The sequence below is a fragment of the Leptidea sinapis genome, chromosome 7 (assembly GCF_905404315.1).
Source record: "Leptidea sinapis chromosome 7, ilLepSina1.1, whole genome shotgun sequence".
In the NCBI taxonomy this organism is placed as follows: Eukaryota; Metazoa; Arthropoda; class Insecta; order Lepidoptera; family Pieridae; genus Leptidea; species Leptidea sinapis.
The window spans coordinates 9,206,936-9,228,718 of NC_066271.1; the positions used below are offsets into that span (position 1 = coordinate 9,206,936).

A 21,783-nucleotide genomic window follows, 5' to 3' on the forward strand; every position below is an offset into this window, starting at 1 on the left:
CTGGCTCGTCTCATCCCTTATTTTCATAAAAAAAAACCTTAAACGAACGAACAAACAAAACTTTCAATCCATCAAAATTCTGTATCATATTTTTATTGAAACTCGCTCAATCAATATAACAGTTGAGTGAAATTACGCCCGTAGAAATAAAACACCATAATTTGTTTAAATATTTAATCAGCTAGCTGACAATCGCGTTTCATACTTTATACACAGACTAGCTTTAACCCGCGACTTCGTCCGCGTTGAATAGTTAGGCAATTAATTTTATTTTTTTAAGAGACTTTTCAAATAAAACACATAGTCAAATGATTTGAGTTTTCTTTAGTGTTAAGGACGTTTTCTTTGTTGTCTCGCCAAAATCCGGCACGAGACTGATTCTGGCGAGACAACACGTCCTGAGTATGTCTCGTGTAGAGGCGAAACACGTGTCGAATTGTTTAAAGACAAATATTGGCGGAATTAACACTAAAAAAAAACTCAAATCATTTGTATAATAATGGATTTCCGCAAAGTATCGCCTACTTCAATAAAAATAAAACACATATAAAATGCTTTTTCCGCTGCAGGCAGCGTTCTTCTATGATACACCGCATATCCCTTGAAATTGTGGACAATCTCTTCAATACTATTTCCCTGTGAAATTTAATTTCCTATTTCATCCCCATATAGGTCATAGTTTAACAAATGCTCGAAGAAAAAACATGAATTATTTCTTATTAAGTGCCTTAATCCATAATTTCATAGTTCTGGCTATCGTCGATATTGACGAATTTCCATACAAAATGCCATCCCCTATTTCAACCCCTCCATTCTTTTCAATAAAAGGTCCATTTAAAAGGCATAAAAGGCATTTATTTTCTCAAAATTGATTCCTTTAGAATTATTTTTGATGTCACTTCTAATATACTAAACACTACCACCGCTTCGGAAACAAATGGCGCTCTGAGAGAGAAGAGGCGGCGCAAGAAACTCTCCCAGCATTCTTTTTTGCGCTCTTACTAATGAAATATACAATATTGTACTGTCATTGCTATTTCTATAAAATAATTAATAATTGTAGTCGTAGTCTATATCTGTACTAAATTTAATCAAATACGTTCGGTGTTTTAGGCGTGAAAGCGTAAGTAGTAGGAATAAGGATTGTGGAATGTTCTCGATGTTGATTTTATGATACAAATGAGTGAAGTGAACAGTGAGTGTTGTAGCACGCTGGTACCAGTATGACTTGAGTGATTTCACAACACAGTAACAATACGCGGGCAAGATGAAGGGGAGGAGTAACGGAAGATTGATGTCCATCGTGTTCAGCACTCTACTGCTGGGTCGAGCACTGGCAGGTAAGCTTACGATATCTTTATATTAATAATTCTTCTGTACGTGTGTTGCCCGTGAATTTGTCCTTAACGCCTGGACCGTTTTGAATGAATTTTTTTTGTGTGTATTCAAGTGGATTCGAGGATGGTTTAGATTTACAATTGAAATACCTCCAAAATAGCTGGACCGATTTTGTGTGTTCCAGTGAATTTGAGATTGGTTTAGATTCTGAATTCAGTCCATATGTAATTCTCCTGTCCATGTGTATGTTAGTGAGCTCCTCCTAACGGCTGGACCGATTTTTCAAATTTACGACGTGTGTACAGGACAACGTCTGTCGGGTCCACTAGTAGTTATTCTATAATTAAACATGACTATCATCTAATTCTAAATTAGAGTATCGAAATTGACAGCCACGAAGAACTATTCTTTAAATTATTTATTAAAACAAAAAAAATCTTAAACTATATTTACCACATTTACAATAATATGATAATATTATATTAAAAGCTATCATTATGGGGAAGTGTACATAGAATTGGATAGCTAGGATGATCCGTTGATCCGCCGAAATAGCTGCCAGCGATTTGGTTTCGAGTGGCCCTATTGAGGCGCATATAGGCCAAGTGTCTTGACACCAAACGGCACAAAGATGTGTGACTCACTGAGACCGACATATTTGCGACGCTTGCTATCTTCGGCAGTCGAAGCAGCAGCCCCAGCACCAACTGACGTAACTTGGACATGAGAAGGAGCCAGAGCGTCGCGTCCCACATCAGCACTCTCCCCCGTGCCCATTCTCACTCACTCACATAATTGTATATTCAATTATCAATTAAGTCATGGGATACTCACTCCCAACTTACCTGTCCGGAAGTTGTGGTATAGTATACGGGTATGCGACCCCGGCTTCCCTAGCTATTACTGTCCTAATCCTTGCCCTCCTGGGCGGTAATATCCTACATTTCCTATTTCCCACTTTAACTTACCAATCTTCCTTTTCACACCACCTATTCTTCCCCTTCCCCTACCCTTTCCGCCAATCCAACGTCTGCCGCGCGGATGGATGCATGGCTAGGGGCAAGCCTAGTCGTTAGCGTGCCACACTGCCCTGGGACCGGGCGACCCAGAATCAGGCTAGCCTTACTCTGGCATGCGGGGCTCTGCTGGGGTGGACAAACCTTTCCCTTGCTAGTCGTAGGAACGCAATGGAGAATAATAAAAATAGGTTAATTCACCAAAATGGCGGCGATGTGGTTCGCCACCCATCACGTCTCGTTTCTCGCGGGGGCGAAAAGCGGCCCATGGAGAGCCGCTTTGCTACGTTGAATGTAAGAGGAGGAGTGGATGATAAGGTAGATGAAGTATGTCAGATGATGGATGAACGATCCATAGATATTCTGTGCGTGACTGAAACGAAGAGGAAAGGATGTGACACCACGGTTCATGGTCCCTACATGGCATACTGGTCCGGAGTCCCCCACACCAACCGAGGCTGTCAGGGAGTTGGTGTGATTCTTTCCGCTCGAATAGTAGAATGTGTGATAGAGCATGAATGTGTTAGCCCAAGACTCTTCTGGATTAGGTTGAAAGTCGGACTCACTCGCTTGTTTATCCTTGGGGTCTATGCACCAACGGATCTGTGCGGAGGTGGGTCATTAAAAGCCAAAAAAGAGAGAGAGGAATTTTGGGACAGCATGAGAGAGGTCTTGAATAAATGCGAAGAAAATGAACGGATCGTGATGTTAGGGGATTAAGTTCAAAAGGCAACGGAGAACCAGATGAAGGAAGCAAGAACGAAGTATAAAAGTTTGAAATCAGCAGCGAAAGCAGTTGTGTCTAGAAAGAAAGAAGAACGAAAGAATGATTTTGATAGGAGGCTCACTGAAGATTTCCAGTCAAATATCAAGTTCTTCTGGAAATCCATCAAAACAGCCAGAGGAAAAACTTCTACCTTGGAGCTCAGTATAATGAGGAATCAAGATGGGAGCATTATAAGAGGAGAAGAATGTGTGCTAAAGAGATGGAAAGAGTATTTTGAAAGTTTGTTTGAAAGAGAGGAAGTGCATGAACAACATCCGGCAGCTTCTATTGAAACTATTATAAATGTTGATGAAAGTGAGATAAGCATGGATGAAATAGTTAAAGCATTGATGATGACAGGATTAGCGTCGAGATGCTGAGGGCTGGTCAGGGCATAGTGGCTAGTCAGCTGTACCGCCTCTTCAATTTGTGCTGGCGAAATGGGCAAGTACCAGGAGACTGATGCAAAGCAGTAATCGTGCCATTATATAAAGGAAAAGGGTCACGACAGGACTGCAGAAATTACCACGGTATAAGCCTTCTCAGCGTCGTCGGCAAATTGTATGCAAAAGTGTTGATTGAAAGAGTTGTGAATGAAACAGACGAAAAAGTATGGGATGCACAAGCGGGATTTAGAAAGGGAATGGGATGTACGGATCAGGTCTTTTCCTTGCGGTGCATAGCCGAAAAGTTTTTGGCAAAAAACAAAAAGGTCTATTGCGCGTTCGTGGATCTAGAAAAGGCCTATGATAGAGTGGTGAGGAATGAATTGTGGTCAGCATTGTCCGCGAACGGTGTGAGCAGTGTCCTCATACGAGCATTGCAATCTCTTTATAGAGATTCCAGTGCTTGTGTAAGGATAAACGGCGCATACACTGAATGGTTTAATATCGAAAAAGTTGTTAGACAGGGATGTGTAGCGTCACCGTGGCTGTTTAATCTGTTCATGAACAATTGCTTGACAGATTTAAAAGAGAATGAAAGTGGGTTGAGAATGAATGAGTTACTCGTCAAATGTTTTCTCTATGCTGATGACCAAGTATTACTTGCATCTTCGGCCGAGGAGTTGTAGGAGATGGTAACTACTATGAATAGAGCTTTTGGTAGAAAGGGAATGAAGATGAATGTAAAGGAGACGAAAGTGATGGTGCTTGAAAGAGATGAGGTAGTGACAGACTGCAATGTCGTGATTGGAGATGAAAAAATTGAACAGGTGAAAGAGTTTGTGTATCTGGGTTCTAAATTTACAAGAGATGGAAAGTATGAGAGTAATATTGAAAGAAGAGTGAATGCAGGAAACATGGTGAATGGAGCTTTGCACTCCTTTATGAACAGACAGAAGGTGTCTAATAAGGCTCGTTTGGCTGTGCATGAGGGGGAGTTGGTTCCAACACTCATGTACGGAAGTGAAAGTCGGGTATGGCAGAAGAAACATGAAAGCAGAATAAATGCAGTTGAGATGAGAGCGTTGAGAAGTATGATAGGAGTTAAACTGAGTGACAGGATAAGAAATAGTGAGATAAGGAAATGTTGTGGTCTGAAAGAAGATGTTGTGACAAAAATTGAGAAAGGTATGCTGAGATGGTTTGGACATGTCGAGAGAATGAATGAAGAACGATTGACGAAGAAAGTGTATAAGGCCAGTGTGAATGAAAGTGTTGGAAGGGGTAGAGCTAGGCGGACGTTTCAAGATCAAATCAGGGACGTCTTGAAAAAAGGCCAGGTCAAGAGTACCCTAAGCCGGAGAGCATGAAAGGAATAATGAAAGTGGACGAAGCGAAACAAGTATGTAAGGATCGTAGCAAGTGGAAAGAAGTGGTCTCTGCCTACCCCTACGGGAAGAGGCGTAATTTTATGTATATATGTATGTATATATGTATTATCAACAGGATAATTAACTAGACGAACGGACCTATTTTTTCCAAGGTATAGTAGTCTGAAAGCCAATATCTGTTCGGCGATTCTTGTCGATTGCTCTATTTTTGTGGAATAATTTACTAGAATTTTAGTCGAAATCATTTGGACTACCACCCTCGTTTGTCAGTTTCTTTCCCGAGATTTTCAAGAGCGTCGCTTAGTAATTCCACCAAGAATAGTTGTAAAGAAAAATCAAGACAGCCCAATGCAAAAGTCAAGTTTGCGTTGTATCACACTCAGCTAAGTTTTACGTAAGTGAAGTCTGAGCAAAGTCTAAGTATGTTCTATAAATCTCAGCCTTAAAAAATAAAACTTAGAAGAATTAATTGAAATCTATCCAGTAATTTTACCGTGATGCAAAACTTCAATCATTTTATTTTTATTTACTTATTTATATAAATAACGAACTGACAATAGTTAGTTAATTCACAAAAAAAATTAAATTCCAATTCCATACGTTAGTAAAATTGCACCAAGTTATAATAATAATAATGTTGACACACTTTTTACACAAATTATCATGCCCCAAATTAAGCATATATATCCTGTGTTATGGGTTGCAAGACAACGATATATTTAATACAATATACTTACTTAAACATACATAAATACATTTAAACATCCATGACTCGGAAACAAACATCCATATTCATCATATATATATATATATATATATATATATATATATATATATATATATATATATATATATATATATGTCCAAATGAATGACCAATTCTGAGTAAATATATGAACAGATTCCACAGAACAACTAGTCATGTTTCTCTGAGTACCACAGACTACCTCGCTTGCATTATTTATGTTTTTAATTTAATCCGCGCGGCTCTAATGAGGCTAAATCTTAATTAAGGCGCATTTAACTTACAAATAGTCGACAAGGCTCACATTTGAATGAAGGTTAGACCGCTTCGTTATTGAAATAACTTTATAAACCAGCCAAGTGCGTATCGAATTCGTGAACAAACGGTTTTTAAATAATATTATATTGTTTTTTAATATTTGTTGTTATAGCTGCTTCACGTTCATGAGATACAGCCAGTACAGTGACAAACAGATGGAGCTGAGTGATAGGTTAGTAATAGTGTTTCATTTTTACCCTTTGGGTACTGCACCCTAAAATAAATAAAAAAAAAAATATTAACTAAAAAACAACCGCCTCCAAAAACACTATTCCATAACAACAGATATAATGTGCACTAAAAAGTATAAAAATAATTGTGTATTTTATACAATCTAAATTATTAATCTTATTCTAGTTACGATTATTGTTATTTTTGGGATCGGTGTCCTTCGGCCGCGACTTGCTCTCGCCTCCTCACGACTCAAGCACATCTCACCTATAACTATGTATGTACAAACCTATCTTGGATGACACCGACTTATTTTTTTTTTATTTTATGATTTTTAGTAAATTTGCAGTGCACTAACTAACAATTTGTCTAAATATGTGTAAATATACTTAATTTTTCAATGCAGCAATGAACGTAAGTACTTTGCAATTTGATTACAGACATTATGTGTTCCATTACTTTGTCATGTATTCCGTTATCAGAACCTAACCAAACTCTCACCAAACTATCTTCGAAGTATATGCTTTCCAATAAAAATCGAAAAAGCGAGACGATAGAGACACAAACAGGCCAATGTATGGGATTCAGCGCGTGAGAGAATGAGATAGGAAGCATTCTCCTGTCAACTGGCAAACGGTGCCACACCGCGCGTGTCCCGGCTTGCCGATCTTTCCCAAGCGACACCAAGGTCACCGCATGACGCAACGGGCTCGGGTTACAAAATAATTTATTGCTTTTGAAGTTTTTGTGCTTGTTTATAAAAACGAACGTCGACGCTTTTGTTTTTAAACAAGCTAGCGCTTTGTTAGATAACATAAACAATAGATACTGCGTAATTTAAACAAATTTCGTATAAAGTAAGGGCTGTCATGCATTTTTATGATTTTTTTTTAGATTAACCTACAGATTACATTTCGATTATTACTAATGAATGTAGTAATTTTTTATAACTAAAACATACTTCAAAGTAACTAATTAGTAATAAAATTGTTACTAAAACATCATAGATAATACAAAAAAGAATTTTTAAATCGACTGGTATATGATAATTTTTACGGCTGACCGCATTTTGACGGCTTTTCGTATTTTACGCAGATAAAGTTTTAAAATTTAAAAAAACTTATTTTATAGTAATATAGTAAATTAACAGTGTTTTGGTATCAGGCGATTATAGTTGACGAATAGGTTATCTTATCTACGCGAGTATACCTTAATATAATTTGGCATCATTCGCTTGAAGTTACTGCATAGACACCAGGAGAAAATAAATATAATAGCGGTGATAGCAAGGTCTTTCATAGCGGTTGAAATCATGTGTCAACCTAGCAACATGTACCAGGACTCCATATGCAGTATAGAGGTTTAATGTAAATTTTGCATCGGATACAGCGATTGCGTTGATACACGTGGTAACTGGACAGTAACGCGACTATACCTTTCCACATTTAAACGGTTCTTATGACAAGAAATTCTTATTTTATTTTGAAATGAAATTTATTTGTTTTGCTTTAGAGTAGGGTATGTCCAGATCTTAAATATTACAATGTGTACTCTATCCAGCTTATATTAAAAGCATGCAAAAACTTAACACAAATTTGAATATTCTATAATATTTTTATATACTATTATTTGAATATAATACTATAAAAAATATTTTCAAGAAGCCATTTAAAGAGTCTTTGTATAAATATTTTATTTGACAGTATTTTTCAAGTCAAACAAAACTTTTCATTGAAGCTTCATCAAATATTACTATTTCTATTCATTTCATATATACCTGCACATTTAGATTATTATGAATAATAACTGATTACAAACCGGCCCAAAAAATAATTAAACGTATTTTCTTAGTTAATTTTAAAAATAAATATCTATATATACCTAATAATAAAAGCTTATTGGGTATTTATATCACGGAACTTAAATCGAGTATATATATTTTTTAAATCTATTGATGTAAGCTTTTTAACCTCCACTAATTTAATATGCTCCAACTTATGGTACATATATCTGAACAGCATATCTTAGATTAAATATATAAGCATACAGAAATATAACCGAGAGAATTCACCATATCATATAAACTGTGCAAATTTTCCTCGAAATCCTCCGTGGAACAATAAACTTTACCACAAGATAATCAAGTAAACCGCTACATAGTAATATTCAACGATATAAACAATTTATGGAAATTATAATTAAATTAATAATAATAATTTTGATATACATTAAACTGTGATACCACACAATTAAAATTTAAGAACAAAAAGTTATGAACGATGCGGGAATCTAACCCGCGACTTCTCGCGTTACGTGCGAAAACTCTTCCAACTGAGGCGACCGTTCGAGTGACGTATCGTTGATAAAATCTTGTATCCTTTATTCAACTCTCAGGTTGTGGCTTCATCAATAGGATCTACTTTACAGTTGATAACCTGCTCAACCCCAATATTTGAATATTAGGAACTTGACTTGAGATGTCGCTCTTGTAAATCTAAACTATTTGAAGGAAATAAAACAAATTCAGCAGGTTATCAATTACTGTAAAGTAGATCTTGATGATGAAGTCACAACCTGAGAGTTGAACAAAGCATACAAGATTTTATCAACGATACGTCACTCGAACGGTTGACTCAGTTGGAAGAGCTTTCCCACGGAACGCGAGAAGTCGCGAGTTCGATTCCCGCATCGTTCATAACTTTTTCTTTTTAAATTTTATTTCTGTAATTAATCCCAGAAGTATCATTTTAAAAACATAACAAAATGGTTTTACTATTGTTAGGTTTTAATTTTGCAGTGCGGCCGATATTAATACCATCTTTGTGCTGCGGAAGAGGGCTAATCGCGTGATTTATAACCTAGGTCCTAAAGAATCATTAAGAGAAAAATTTAAAGAAATAAACATTTTGACTGCTGCTTCTCAATACATTTTTGATAATGTTCTGTATGTTCATAAGCACATTGAGCAATTTTATAGAAACTGTGGCATTCATTATCTTAACACGAGGAACAAACATAAACTTGTTATGCCTACTACTAGTCAGTCTTTTGTTGGGCGATGTATATGCTTCTACAATATGATCCCAGAAAATGTACAAAACAAATGTGTTACGAAATTTAAAAGAATTGTTAAAAAACGTTTGTGTGGGAAAGGTTATTATAGCATAAACGATTTTCTTAATGACACCACGGACTGGGAATAAAGTTATAAATGTTTATTGTACTATATCACATTGTAAACATATTTTTTGATGGAAAAAAAAGCCCGCTGAGTTTCTTGCGCCCATTCTTCTCAGGTCTGAGGCAGTCTCTTTTGAATGGGTGGTAGTTTTTGACGTTCAATAAGTGATTTTAAATCCTATTTGGAAAAAAAAATATTTGAATTTGATACTATTCAAATAGAAAATCTCGATTCAACCAAGAGGCCAAAGCCATCCAAAGGTAACCGTGTCCTCGCTCAATCAGTTAATCTACTGAGCTCTATTTCCGATGCCAACTCTACTAATGAAAACGAACAAAAGTAAATACTCGTCTACGAATGCTATTTACTGTTAGGCTTCTACTTGATGATGTTGAAACACATACTATGTCAGAGTTATTCATCTTTGTTGTTTTGTATGGCTGTGCTTATTTTAACCCCCAAGTTGAAACTATTTAAGTTTTACAATTTACTACTTCACCAGGATAAAATTTGAACAAAACCAATATCTTTATATATATAAAAGAGAATTTGTGAATGTATTTTTACCTAAACCTCGAGAACCTTCCACCCATTTCAAATGAAAATTTGCACATATATATAGGTCGACATGACCACTTTGGCATAAAGGCATAAAAGGCATTTACTACCGCTTCGGAAACAAATGGCGTTCTGAGAGAGATGATACTCTTTTGTTTGTATTGTATTGTCATTGCGATTGCAATAAAATAATCATAATCTAGTCCCAGGCTGTCCGATAACTTAGAAATTCAGCTGTGGAGTGGTGTAAATTTATTTATAGATGATCTGACGAACATACACTATATTAGTGCCGGATAGGTGGCGCTAGTGGCATTGATTTTCATCTTTTGAACAATACGTCGAATTGATATGAAATTTTCAATATAATAATATGACACATACACTGGTAAATGGTAATTACCAAATGTCAAACAGGTCAGTTCAAATATTTAAATTAACGAATTACAATATTTTATTGAAGTGGCCGTTATTTTGCGGAAATCTATAATTATCTTGAGTGTTAATTCCCCCAATTCGCCTCTCGCCAAACTCTGGCACGAGACATCTCCTGCGGATGCCTCGTGTAGAGGCAAAACACGTTCGAATTGTTTGAAGACGAATATTGGCGAAATTAACACTCAAGAAAACTCAAAATATTTGGAGAATTACAATATATTGACGCAACGGTATTTTTCGGAATAACTTTAACATCTGCAATGAAAAATATCATATTTACTACCTTATCAAGAAGACTCAGCTCAGCTATTTTGGCAAAAAGAAATTTCTTTCTGATGTTGAGACACGCTTTAGTTGAGCAAGGCTTGTTCATTTCAGTTACTTCCATAGTGTTATGTCATATGATGTGTTACTGTGGGAATCAGAATCGTGTGTTCAGGATATTTTTGTATTGCAAAAAAAAGAAAAAAGATTTCAATATTGATGACATATGCTTCCCAATATATATATGACAACATTATTAAAAAACTAGATACATTTTTTAATTATAGTGACAAATTGTACCAAAATGAATAAAAAAACATATCATTTCATTACAAAAAAATGCACACGATATCACGGGTAACGTGTAGACTAGTTAGACTAGCTAGTCATGTCAACACAATGAATCGTATCTACATCGTATTTTATGCATAAGATCTGTAGCCGGATGGCGGTCCGAGCTAAGCTATGATGCAAATATTTGAGAACACTAGGTATATCATACACCTCACCGCAAACAGCTCCAGCTCTCACTGCATCACCGAATTGTGGCATTATTATTATATGTCGTGCCGGAGATAGAGACAATTTGATTACAATCGACCGCTGCTTAAACATTATACTAAGTAATAGAGTACGAATAGTAAGGTACGCCAATGATGTTCTATACATGGAATTGAATTGTTAGTATATAACGTAGGTATCGTCATTATCATCATCAGCGGGAAGACGTCCACTGCTGGAAAAAGGCCTCTCCCAAAGATCTCCTGCCTTCATCCAACGTATTCCGGCGATCTTAACCAGATCGTCGGTCCATCTTGTTGGGGGGCCTACCAACTCTGCGTCTTCCATCTGTCCGTCGAACTATGTGCCCTGCCCACTGCCGCTTCATTTTGCAATCATTTGGGCTATGTCGGTGACTTTGGTTGTCCTACGGATCTCCTGATTTCTAATTCGATCTCATAGGCATATTATTACATATTTTAAATTTATTTATGTATTCGCTTCGTTTTATTTGTAAAAGTTTGCGCTGTGAATTGATTATTTATTTTATTTATTAATTAAATTTACACTTAATTATATTTAGATGTTGAGAACTACTTCTGCAACAAAAAAGGTAAACACTTATTGAAAATCAAATCAAGTATGCATAAGAAGCAGTAACATCCATAAAACAATAAACACCATTTCATTACTTCCTTATTATTTGAATGAATGAATGAATGAAAACTTTATTAATAACAAACACAAACCACACAGAATAATACAACTAAGAAAGACTTAGAGGTAAAAAAATAATAATTAAAAACTTATACTTAGCATAAAAATATACAAATGATAAAAAAAAATGAAACAAATGTATGCATAATATTATAGTGATTATCTTAATTTAAAAGTACTGTGTAGCAGTTATTGTTATCAAAAGGAACTGACTCAGCGTCATGCTGCATTGGAATAATACCAACACAGCGCTGATTTTCAGCAGCCCCCAGGTGACCCATTGAGTAACTATTAATGTTAAAAAATAAATTTAGTTTTATTAAAGGTTCCATCATATTATTTTTAAAGATGATAATTTGAAATTAGCTTCTACTTGTTCAGAATATTACATAAATATACATACATACATAAATATTAAAATAACAGCAATTTTAGAAATATTTGCAGAAACAAACTAAAACTTCGATCCCATTATGTATTATTAATAAGATAAATCTTATAATGTAGGACTTATGCACATAATTTGTAAGCAGATACTTAATAATTTAAATAGACGTAAGGATGAGATTTTTAACTTTTTTCTGGAAAGTTCCAACAGTCTTCAGATTGCGAAACGGTGGTGGTATATCATTCCAGCACTTGGTGGCACTGTATCTAAAACTTCCTCTAAAAGAGGCGGAATGATGGAGTGGGACTGACAGGACATTGAATGCGAACCTTGTTTCAAAATTTAACTGGCTGCGCTGACCTAGCCATTCCAATTTACTATATAAATATTTTGGCGTTTTTGTCTTAATAATACCAAAAAGAAGCGTGGCTAAATGAAGTCGTCTACGAGCATCCATATTTAAAATATTTGCTTCTTTGAGGTATGGAGAAATGTGTTGTCGGGCGGGTATGTCCCAGCAAAAACGAGCACATGCATTTTGTACTCTTTGTATTGACTTTCTTGTTCTGCCAAGCAGCCTCGGACCATACACTGTATCGGTATAGTTAAACTTGGATAGAACAAGAGCCTAACAAAGACGTATGCGCAATTCTGTGGTTATAAATGGTCTAATTTGGTACAAAACTTTTAATCTATAAAAACTGTTGGAAATGACTTTATTTATATGCTTCTCAAATCTTAAGGATTCATCCATTATCAACCCAAGATTGCGAACTTCTTGTACGCGTTCGATAACCTTATCATTAATGAATAGTCTTACATTGAATTCATTAATTAACTCTAAGCCGTTACAATTGCCGAAGATCATAAATTTTGTTTTATTCGGGTTTAAAATCTGTGAGTTTTTTTCAGACCACATGAATATTTCATGAAGATCAGCATTTATAATATCTATTGCCTGTTGGGCTTCGTGTGGCGAAAAAGAAAAATATAGCTGTATATCATCAGCGTAGATTTGATAATTGCAGTGTTTAATTTTTTTAATTATGTCTGCAATATATATAATAAAAATAAGGGGCCCTAAAATAGAGCCCTGAGGAACTCCCCTCGTTATAGTGTCACGTTCTGAAAATTTTGTGTTACCCTGCTCATCTATCACTGAGACCGTCTGTGTTCTATTAGTGAGATAGCTTTCAAACCACTTAGTACTATTTTCACTAAAACCATAGTACGCTAGCTTGGAAAGTAGGAGATTTATATTTAAAGTTTCAAAAGCACGTGAAAAATCAAGAAGTATTAAAATTGTTACTTTTTTCTCCTCTTGCGATGCCAAAATATTATCTACTACGTCAATGAGGGCCGTAGTTGTGCTTCGCTGTTTTCTGAAACCGGATTGGTGATCCGGTAGTATATTTTGAGCTTCTAAGTAACTCATCAATTGCTTATGCACAATTTTTTCTATAATGTTTGAAGGACAGGGAAGTATACTAATTGGTCTTAGGTCGGAAAAATTGCGTGGTAGGTCATTTTTTGGCAGAGGACGAATCAAGGCATGTCGCCAAAGGTCGGGAAAAGTATTAGTTTTGAAAGAAGTGTTAATAATGTGTGTTAGTATGGTTAAAGTCTGTGATAGCGTGAGGAGCAGCATGTCTAGGGAAATGTCATCAATACCAATAGCGTTCGACTTGAGCTCTTTTATAGCCATAAGAGTAGAATTTTCGTCAACAGTCATAAAGTCAAAAGTAGAGTTACCGAAACGGTGAAACTCAAAATACGTAAGGGTTGATAATGTTACTAGATTAGTTCCAGGGATATTCAAAAAGTGAGAATTAATTTTATTTGGATCATTTAAGTGGGGCGGTAATGGGTTGTGTTCTTTTGATTTTATGCGAATATTATGTTTTATGTGTTTCCACATTTTTTGAGGATTATTAATATTAGAGTTAATGTACGTATTGAAATACACTTGCTTTTCCCTATGCAAAGCCTGAGGAACATACCGTTTTAATTCCTTATAGAATTGTATATGTGACTCAAGTTTTGTTTGTTTTGCTAATTTTTGTGCATCATCACGACGTTTCATTATTAATTTAATGTTATAAGTAATCCATGGATATTGGGCTTGTTTAATATGTATATTTTTTTGGCGCGTCAAAATCGAACAAATTTATAATATAATATGTCAGCAAAGATACAATTTCATTTACATTAGTTAATAATAATAATTTTTTCCAGATAATATTGTTCAGCGAATAAATGAAATTAATTGAATCAATGTCTTTAATAGGTATGCATACAATATGTTTAGGTTGTGTTTTATTTTTTGGTATATTTAATGTACACGTTATAAATGCGTGACTACTAAGTGACTCTATGTAGTCTACCCCTAACTCTCTAAACTAAGCGTTTTATTTGTACAGACTAAATCTAGAAGGGATTCTGAATGTGACGTAAAATGTGTTGGTTGCGTTACATGTTGCACTAAACCAAACGCTGTTATAAAGTTTTCAAACTTTTTATAACTTAAACTGGTTTTGTTTAAGCCATCGATATTAAAATCGCCTAATATAATTAAATGCTCACACCATACAAATGAGCCAACAGCTTCTGTGAGTGTATTTAGAAATAAATCGACATCCAACCATGGTGGCCGATATGCTGTACCTAGGACACATGTTTTTCCTCGCAATTTAAGTTTGACCCACATTTGTTCTACTATACATGTTTGAGGCGGTAACAAAACCTGTACTCATAGGAGTATTTTTTATAAAAAAAAATATAGATTTTTTTTTATAAAAAACCCAACTCCTCCCCCGCGCGAGCGAACGGCAGGCGGGCGCGGAACATGAAGCAGTCTGTAGCCAGCTGGTGCTGGCGCGCGCCCCTCCTCCCCCGCGCGCAGCCAGGTCTCGTTTATGGCCAACAAATCCACACCGTGTCGCTGCACTGCTACGAGAAACTCGTCATGTTTCGTTCCTAACGAGCCAGGGTTAAGAAGTCCAATTTTTATTTTATCACTATATAACATTTTTCGAAAGGTTATTTTGCAAGTAGGATTGGAATATGAAGACATATTTAAGTATGGTGATGTTGCAGTATAAAGAAATAATAATAATATATAAAATAATGCAATAATAATAATATGCACATTTTCTTTGTGCAACATAACAATATGTTCTATTGCTATTTATAAAATAATAATAATGTAAAATATTATTTGCTGCAAATATTAGAGATACATTAAATCCACCACACAGTACTTTTAAAAATAACACCAAATGTGATCTAAGCAGATGTACAACTATGATGTCGCCTACGTGATATATGCAAATAATTGTTGATACACAGAAATAATAAAAGAAATTAAAATGAGGCCGACAGTATATACGAAATAATAAACAAATAAAACAATAACTAAAAAGAGCGATAAAATCAAAAAATAATACAATATCTCTATTTATCTTTTGCAATGAGCAGTATTTAGCAAAACTATTTAAAATTTTATAACACAATATATAGAAATATCTTAAAAAATGTCTTATTAAACTTACAAGGTTATTGAAGTAATGAGTAAGGATATATTTTTTACCAAAATAATATAGTACGTATAAATATGTTAGAAAGTTGTAGTTACTAAATGAAACAATCTACGATTTGAGTATGTTAAATGTTCGTTTACGTAAAACCGTCGTGGCTGATCGCCTATTGTCGTTCCCGAGGTGTCAGCTCCGCGACGAACTCGGGCTGCGTGTAGTAGTTCGTTTCTGAGATTGCGCCGCGCTAGACGGACTACAATGGGCCGCGGCCGCACGGCCTGCCCGTCCGTACCCGCGTCCGCTCGCACTATTGCTCCTTTGTCCGCTACCGCTGCTGGCCGTGAGCGGTTCCCTCTCCGGTGCACACTTACAATTTCCCGTTCGTCTAAGTTGAGACCTATTTTTTGTTATAACCACGTGTAGAAGGTTTTCCCCTCCCATCTCCGTTACGCCAGTCATCTCAACATCATTCTGCAATTTCTCCTGCTCTGACTCGTTTATTTGTTTTTGAAGTGCAAGTATAGTGTCATTGAGATCCTAATTTCTCTTATGAGTCGTGTCCTCAAGTTCTGAAACTCTGTACTCTATTGCGTCCATCCTCGCGCTAAAGTCAGAGACGAGTGAAGATATTCTGTTCATTTCGTATCTGAAACCAGACAACTCTGTTCGGAGAAGACGTATTTCCTCAACGAGAGAGGAGCTGCCCGATTCCTCCAAGTCCAAAGATACCTCTCTTTCAACACATTCTGTTTTTTTCGTTGTGGTTTTTTTTGTGCATGTTGTGCACGTCCATTTATTATTTTTTTTCGCGTCTGGACTTGTATGACTACACTGTTTGTGACATAAAGCAGAGCACTTGCAGCATTTAGCGCCATCTGCCGACGCGTAGAATTTGCCACATACAGGACACTTGTTCGTCATATCGATGTCGGACAATTTATATTAGCAGAAACAAACTATGCTTCACTAGATGGCAGTATAATAAATTTGTCTTATATGAATGTGATTAGAAGTTTTCGAAAATGATTTAGCGGTAGAAAAAAGTTCAATATTACCGATAAGATGACAAGAATATTACTCACAGATAGATCAATTAAATAAATAAAAGTATTTTCCTCAGACTATTAAAATAAGTCTGTTGACGAGTTGTTGAGGGTACACGTAAATACCGCACGTAACAAAAAACAGCTGTTCATAAATTTGCTCACTGTTTTTACTATTTTTTAGACAACTCAGTTAACAATTAAAACAAAAACACTCCACTGTATGCCTTGAATACTTGTTCAACTATTGCACTTGTTTTACTTTTAAACAAAACACTTGTTCTATTATATTTCAATTAATTTGTTTTAAGGAACTATGTAACTGTCACTCTAACGGATCACTCTCAAGTGCCTATTTAAAGTAAGTAAATAATTTTATCTACACCCCCTAGATTGAGCAGGATTTAAAGCATGCTTTAAATTCTCTATTAAAGAGTCTAAAACAGTTAGCTTATTGCCAAAATTAAGACACCCAATGTCCTAATAGCCATTACATCATTCAAACGAGTGTTGTAATGAAATTCAGTACAACATTACAACACTCGTTTGGATGATGTAATGGTTACTAGGAGTAGCTTTTTTAATGTAGCAGTCAGCTAATTGTTTAAGAATCTTTTATAGAGGATGCATATTATGGGTGTAGATAAAGTCTTGTATACAACTGTTGATAATTAGGTATTTTAACACTCATGTGATACTATTAACCCACATTCGTGTTTTAATACCCCTTATTACACAACAATTGCAAAAATAACTGTAACGGATAACCTAATTATAACAAAATTTACCAAAAATATTAAGCTTAAATTTAATAACTGTTATGTGTCACACAAATTTTAAAGCACAAAACTGCAGCTTATCTCACTTATGTAACTAACTACATTATGTATAATATCAAATTAGTTGAATAATAGTTTTATTTTTCTAATACAATTCACGTCACGAGGGAGTTTCTGTAAAGTTTCATTAGATTCCAGCGATACAGTAGCCAGAGGCTTTCCTTTGGAGATTTCGAAGAAAGATTTATTTCGAGGCCGAGAAAAGTTGAAATCTTATCGTATGCCTGTTTAACAAATCGCAAAAGAATGGCCGAATTTATAGAAAGTATTTTATATTTGAATGTATCAATCTGCCGAGAATTAGCTTCGAATTTATAAATATACCGCATTTTGTAGAAGGTCTGGCGCACTCCAGTATCAGCTCGAACCATTTCACCGCGTCCAACGCAGATTTTCTTGAATTGTCGACGACGGTGTGGTATTCGAACGCCTACATAACTTGGCGTTGCTTAGGGACGTCACTTCATTGTGCATCTTCTACTGCATTTATCATAGGGAGTGGTCCGAAGAGCTGTTTGAAACCGCTGAATTTCACCTTTGCATGACACGTTCAAATTAGGTTATCATCACAACCATCCGGGTATGTGGCGTTCCTCCACAGTGAGGTTTTAAAGGATCTATCTTCCACGTACGATCAAGCTGCGGAATGAGCTTCCTTGTGCGGTGTTTCCAGGACAATATGACATGGGCACATTAAAAAATATCGTGTACACTTTTATAATGGGCCGGCAACGCTCTTGTGATTCCTCTGGTATTGCAGTAGAATGTGAGCGGTGGTGATTACTTAACATCAAGTGTCCTCTCATCTATAAAAAAGGTCATACATAGAGCTCTAAGACCGTGGGATGGGCAGGTCTTTCTATTGTCGTTTGCAGTTTATTTAGAGACAAAAAGACTTCTTCACATGCCGTATAGGCCAGGGCGTCATTCCCCATGGTCAACGGCTGCATAGACAGCTGGCTGAAGCTACCGCGAGCAGCCTTTTACAACTCACCGTGCCGTTCGTGTTCTGAACAGGTTTAAAGTTGCTTACTGGCTTAGACGGTAACTGGGACCCTTGTGTTCAGCACCCACTCTCATCTTTTACCTCTCACTCTCAACACGGTATTTATATAAAATATTTTTTTTAATGTCGTATTTTTCTTTTTTGTATGTTCATGTAGGTAAATGGCTAAATAGATTTAGATCTTTCTTTCTTTTACTGGAATATTATATTATGTATATAGCTCATGTTATAAGGATTATTGACAATAATTGGATTCAGCGAAAATTAAATGTAAAAATACCAGTCGCATTTATACTTACTTAATATAATTCAAATTAAATGTACTATATTAACATTTATCATAATAACGGTTTTAAAGTACAATAATTACTTAATTACGTTATTATTTTAAAAGTAGAACATTCGAAACATGAAAACAATAAAGTAAATGATGCTTAAACGTTTTATAAATACTGAACGACGCTGTTAATCCTGGGAGTTGGTCATCGTAGCTCTATGTTGTATAATAATTATGAATAGATTTTTTTTACTTTACTACATAGGATTAACACAATTTCGGTTATTATTGTGCATTGCAGCGGGTAATTTAAAGTATCAATTTTTATATATGTGATGGACCCAGCAAATGACTCACTTCTTAGTATGAGCTGCACATAACAGCGGCTATATTATTTGTATCATCATCAGCCGGAAGACATCCACTGCTGGACAAAGGCCTCCCCTAAAGATTTCCATGAGGATCGGTCCTGCGCTGCTCTCGGTCGATCGGTCCATCTTGAGGGAGGCCTACCAACACTGCGTCTTCCGGTACGTGGTCGCCGAGGGCTTTACTGCCCCAACGGCCATCTGTCCGTCGAACTTGTGAGGTTGACGTGCCACGTGTTCATTTTAACTTTGCTTATAATTGAAACTAAAATGCCGGGTTGCGTAGTAACATTTTGTTAAAAGAATACTACAAGAAGTAAGAAAGACACTGGGATCACGTCATATCATCAGTAAGTATTTTTAATTTATTAATTTCAATGTAAAATAACACGAAGCGTATGTTACAAAATTTTAAAGATGCTATTTCATGTCAAAATCCCACACACACAAGCATTTAATCGTTGCCGTAATAAAAAAGCTATTGTTCTCAGGTAGTGCGGTATCTATTTGTAGCGCAGCGGAGACCAATTCTTAATCTAAGGATTAAACTTATTTAAAGAATAGACTTGTTTGAATTCATTATTAATGGAATATACAGTTTTGTATTAATATTGGGTTCACATAATATTATATTTAACACAATTAGATCCAGCTGTATTCGTGCACCGTGTTGCAGGGCCACGCCTGTTTCAGCCGTAAAATATCGGTTCACTTAGCTGTGTTCCAGTTTAAACTTTAAAGGGCGTGCCTGCTGGCGAGTACACACACACATTTCGTACTATCTTCTGGGTGACGGGCGCAGTATGATGTGATCGGGATCCTAACTTTCCTACCTTTCTTCCACGTACTACAAAGCTGTGGAATGAGCCTTCAAAAAAAGCGCGAAAACCTTAAAGGCCGGCAACGCTCCTGTGATTCCTTCGGTGTTGGAAGAGAATGTGGGCGGCGGTGATCACTTAACACCAGGTGACTTGTGCACTCGTTTGTCCCCCTATTCCATAAAAAATACATTAATATTATTAAATCATAAAAAACAACAAGAATTCATTTATCACACAAACTATTAATTAATAATATTATGCGAATTCATTTAAAATATTTGAACGCGATTTGGTGTCAAGACACTTGGCCCGTGGGGCCCAGAAACGCGGTAATGTACAAAGTACTATCTTCGCGCCCCAATAAGGCTACTGGAAGCCCAAGCGCTGGCAGCTACTTCGGTCAACGGATCAGCCTAGCTATCCAACGCGGAAATGCTGCCAGTATTCTTGATACGCTTCCACGTAATGATAGTTTCAATTTTATGTAGTAATATTGTAAATATAGTTATAAGATTTGTTTTGTTTTAATAAATACACATAGAATAAAATACTCCAATGTTTTTCTACGATTGTGAGGTGAGGTTTGGTAGTTTAGTAGTAGAGAGTTGGGTTCCTTAGGAATTCTTGACGGTGTGTTGACTCGAGACGCTCAATCAGCGCCTGGCAACTCAACTTCCGGAATACATAATACAAAACCCCTCTGTATAGTTGACCTTACTGGAATTGTTATTTGGAAGCGGAATTTGTTATGAATTCAGTGTGAATTCTTATTCTCTTTGAATTATTTATAGACGCGATATGACTCTAATCAATATGTTATATTGCTGTTACTTTTCAATATATTCTTGATAATGTTATGCATGTACATAGTCACATAAGTGAATTTGCCAAAAACTGTCATAACCATAATGTTAACAACAGGAACAGAAATACAGTTATAATGCCTAGTACTCGGCTAAGTCGAGTTCGAAAGTCTTTTGTGGGGCGATGTATATGCTTTAACAAAAAGATCCCAGAAAATGTTCGAAACAAAAGTTACACGTTATTCAATAGAATTGTTAAAAATCGTTTGTCTAGTAAAAGGTTACAATAACATAAATGACTTTCTTAATGATACCACAGATTGGGAATGGAGCAACCGCCCTCAGTCTATTAAATAATGAGTTTAATTGTACAATATTATTTTGTAAACATATTTTGTTGATGAAAAAAAAGCCCGCTGAGCTTGTTGCGCCCATTCTTCTCAGATCTGAGGCATTCGTTTTGGAATGGGTGGTTTTTGACTTTCAATAAGTGATGTCACATTCTATTTTGAATAAAAATATTTGAATTTGAATACAACGTCGGAACTTACTTTAACATACATACACGTTATTTCTACACATAATAGATTTGTTTGCATAGCAAACTTACCTTATTTAAGTAAAATAAATCAATAAAAATTATATTAAATAATATTTTGTTTGTTAATAAACATATTTTAAAGGTCGGTACGGGTATTTTCTTTTAAGCCTAAAAATATAAGAAGATAAATATATTAATAATGTACGGGCTATTTGATATAATAATACAAAAATGTTTATTAATAATTGTAACAATAGTAATATCACAAGAAAAAATAAAACAAAATTATTTTTACGCTTATTGTAGTTTGAACAAATTAACTGTTTTGAGCAGTAGATATTATTAAAACGATGAAAGCAACTCCAATTCTTTTC

The 21,783-nt window shown here is 35.6% G+C and overlaps 1 protein-coding gene across 1 annotated transcript in view; it reads left to right on the forward strand.

Annotated features, from left to right (window-relative positions):
* LOC126965460 (uncharacterized) overlaps positions 1–21,783 on the forward strand; it is a 204,037-nt gene that overhangs the window by 21,436 nt on the left and 160,818 nt on the right. The window contains exon 2 of the mRNA XM_050809087.1: positions 1,114–1,340. Within this exon, the coding sequence (XP_050665044.1) occupies positions 1,268–1,340 (73 nt within the window). The 5' untranslated portion in view covers positions 1,114–1,267. The remainder of the gene's footprint in view (positions 1–1,113; positions 1,341–21,783) is intronic.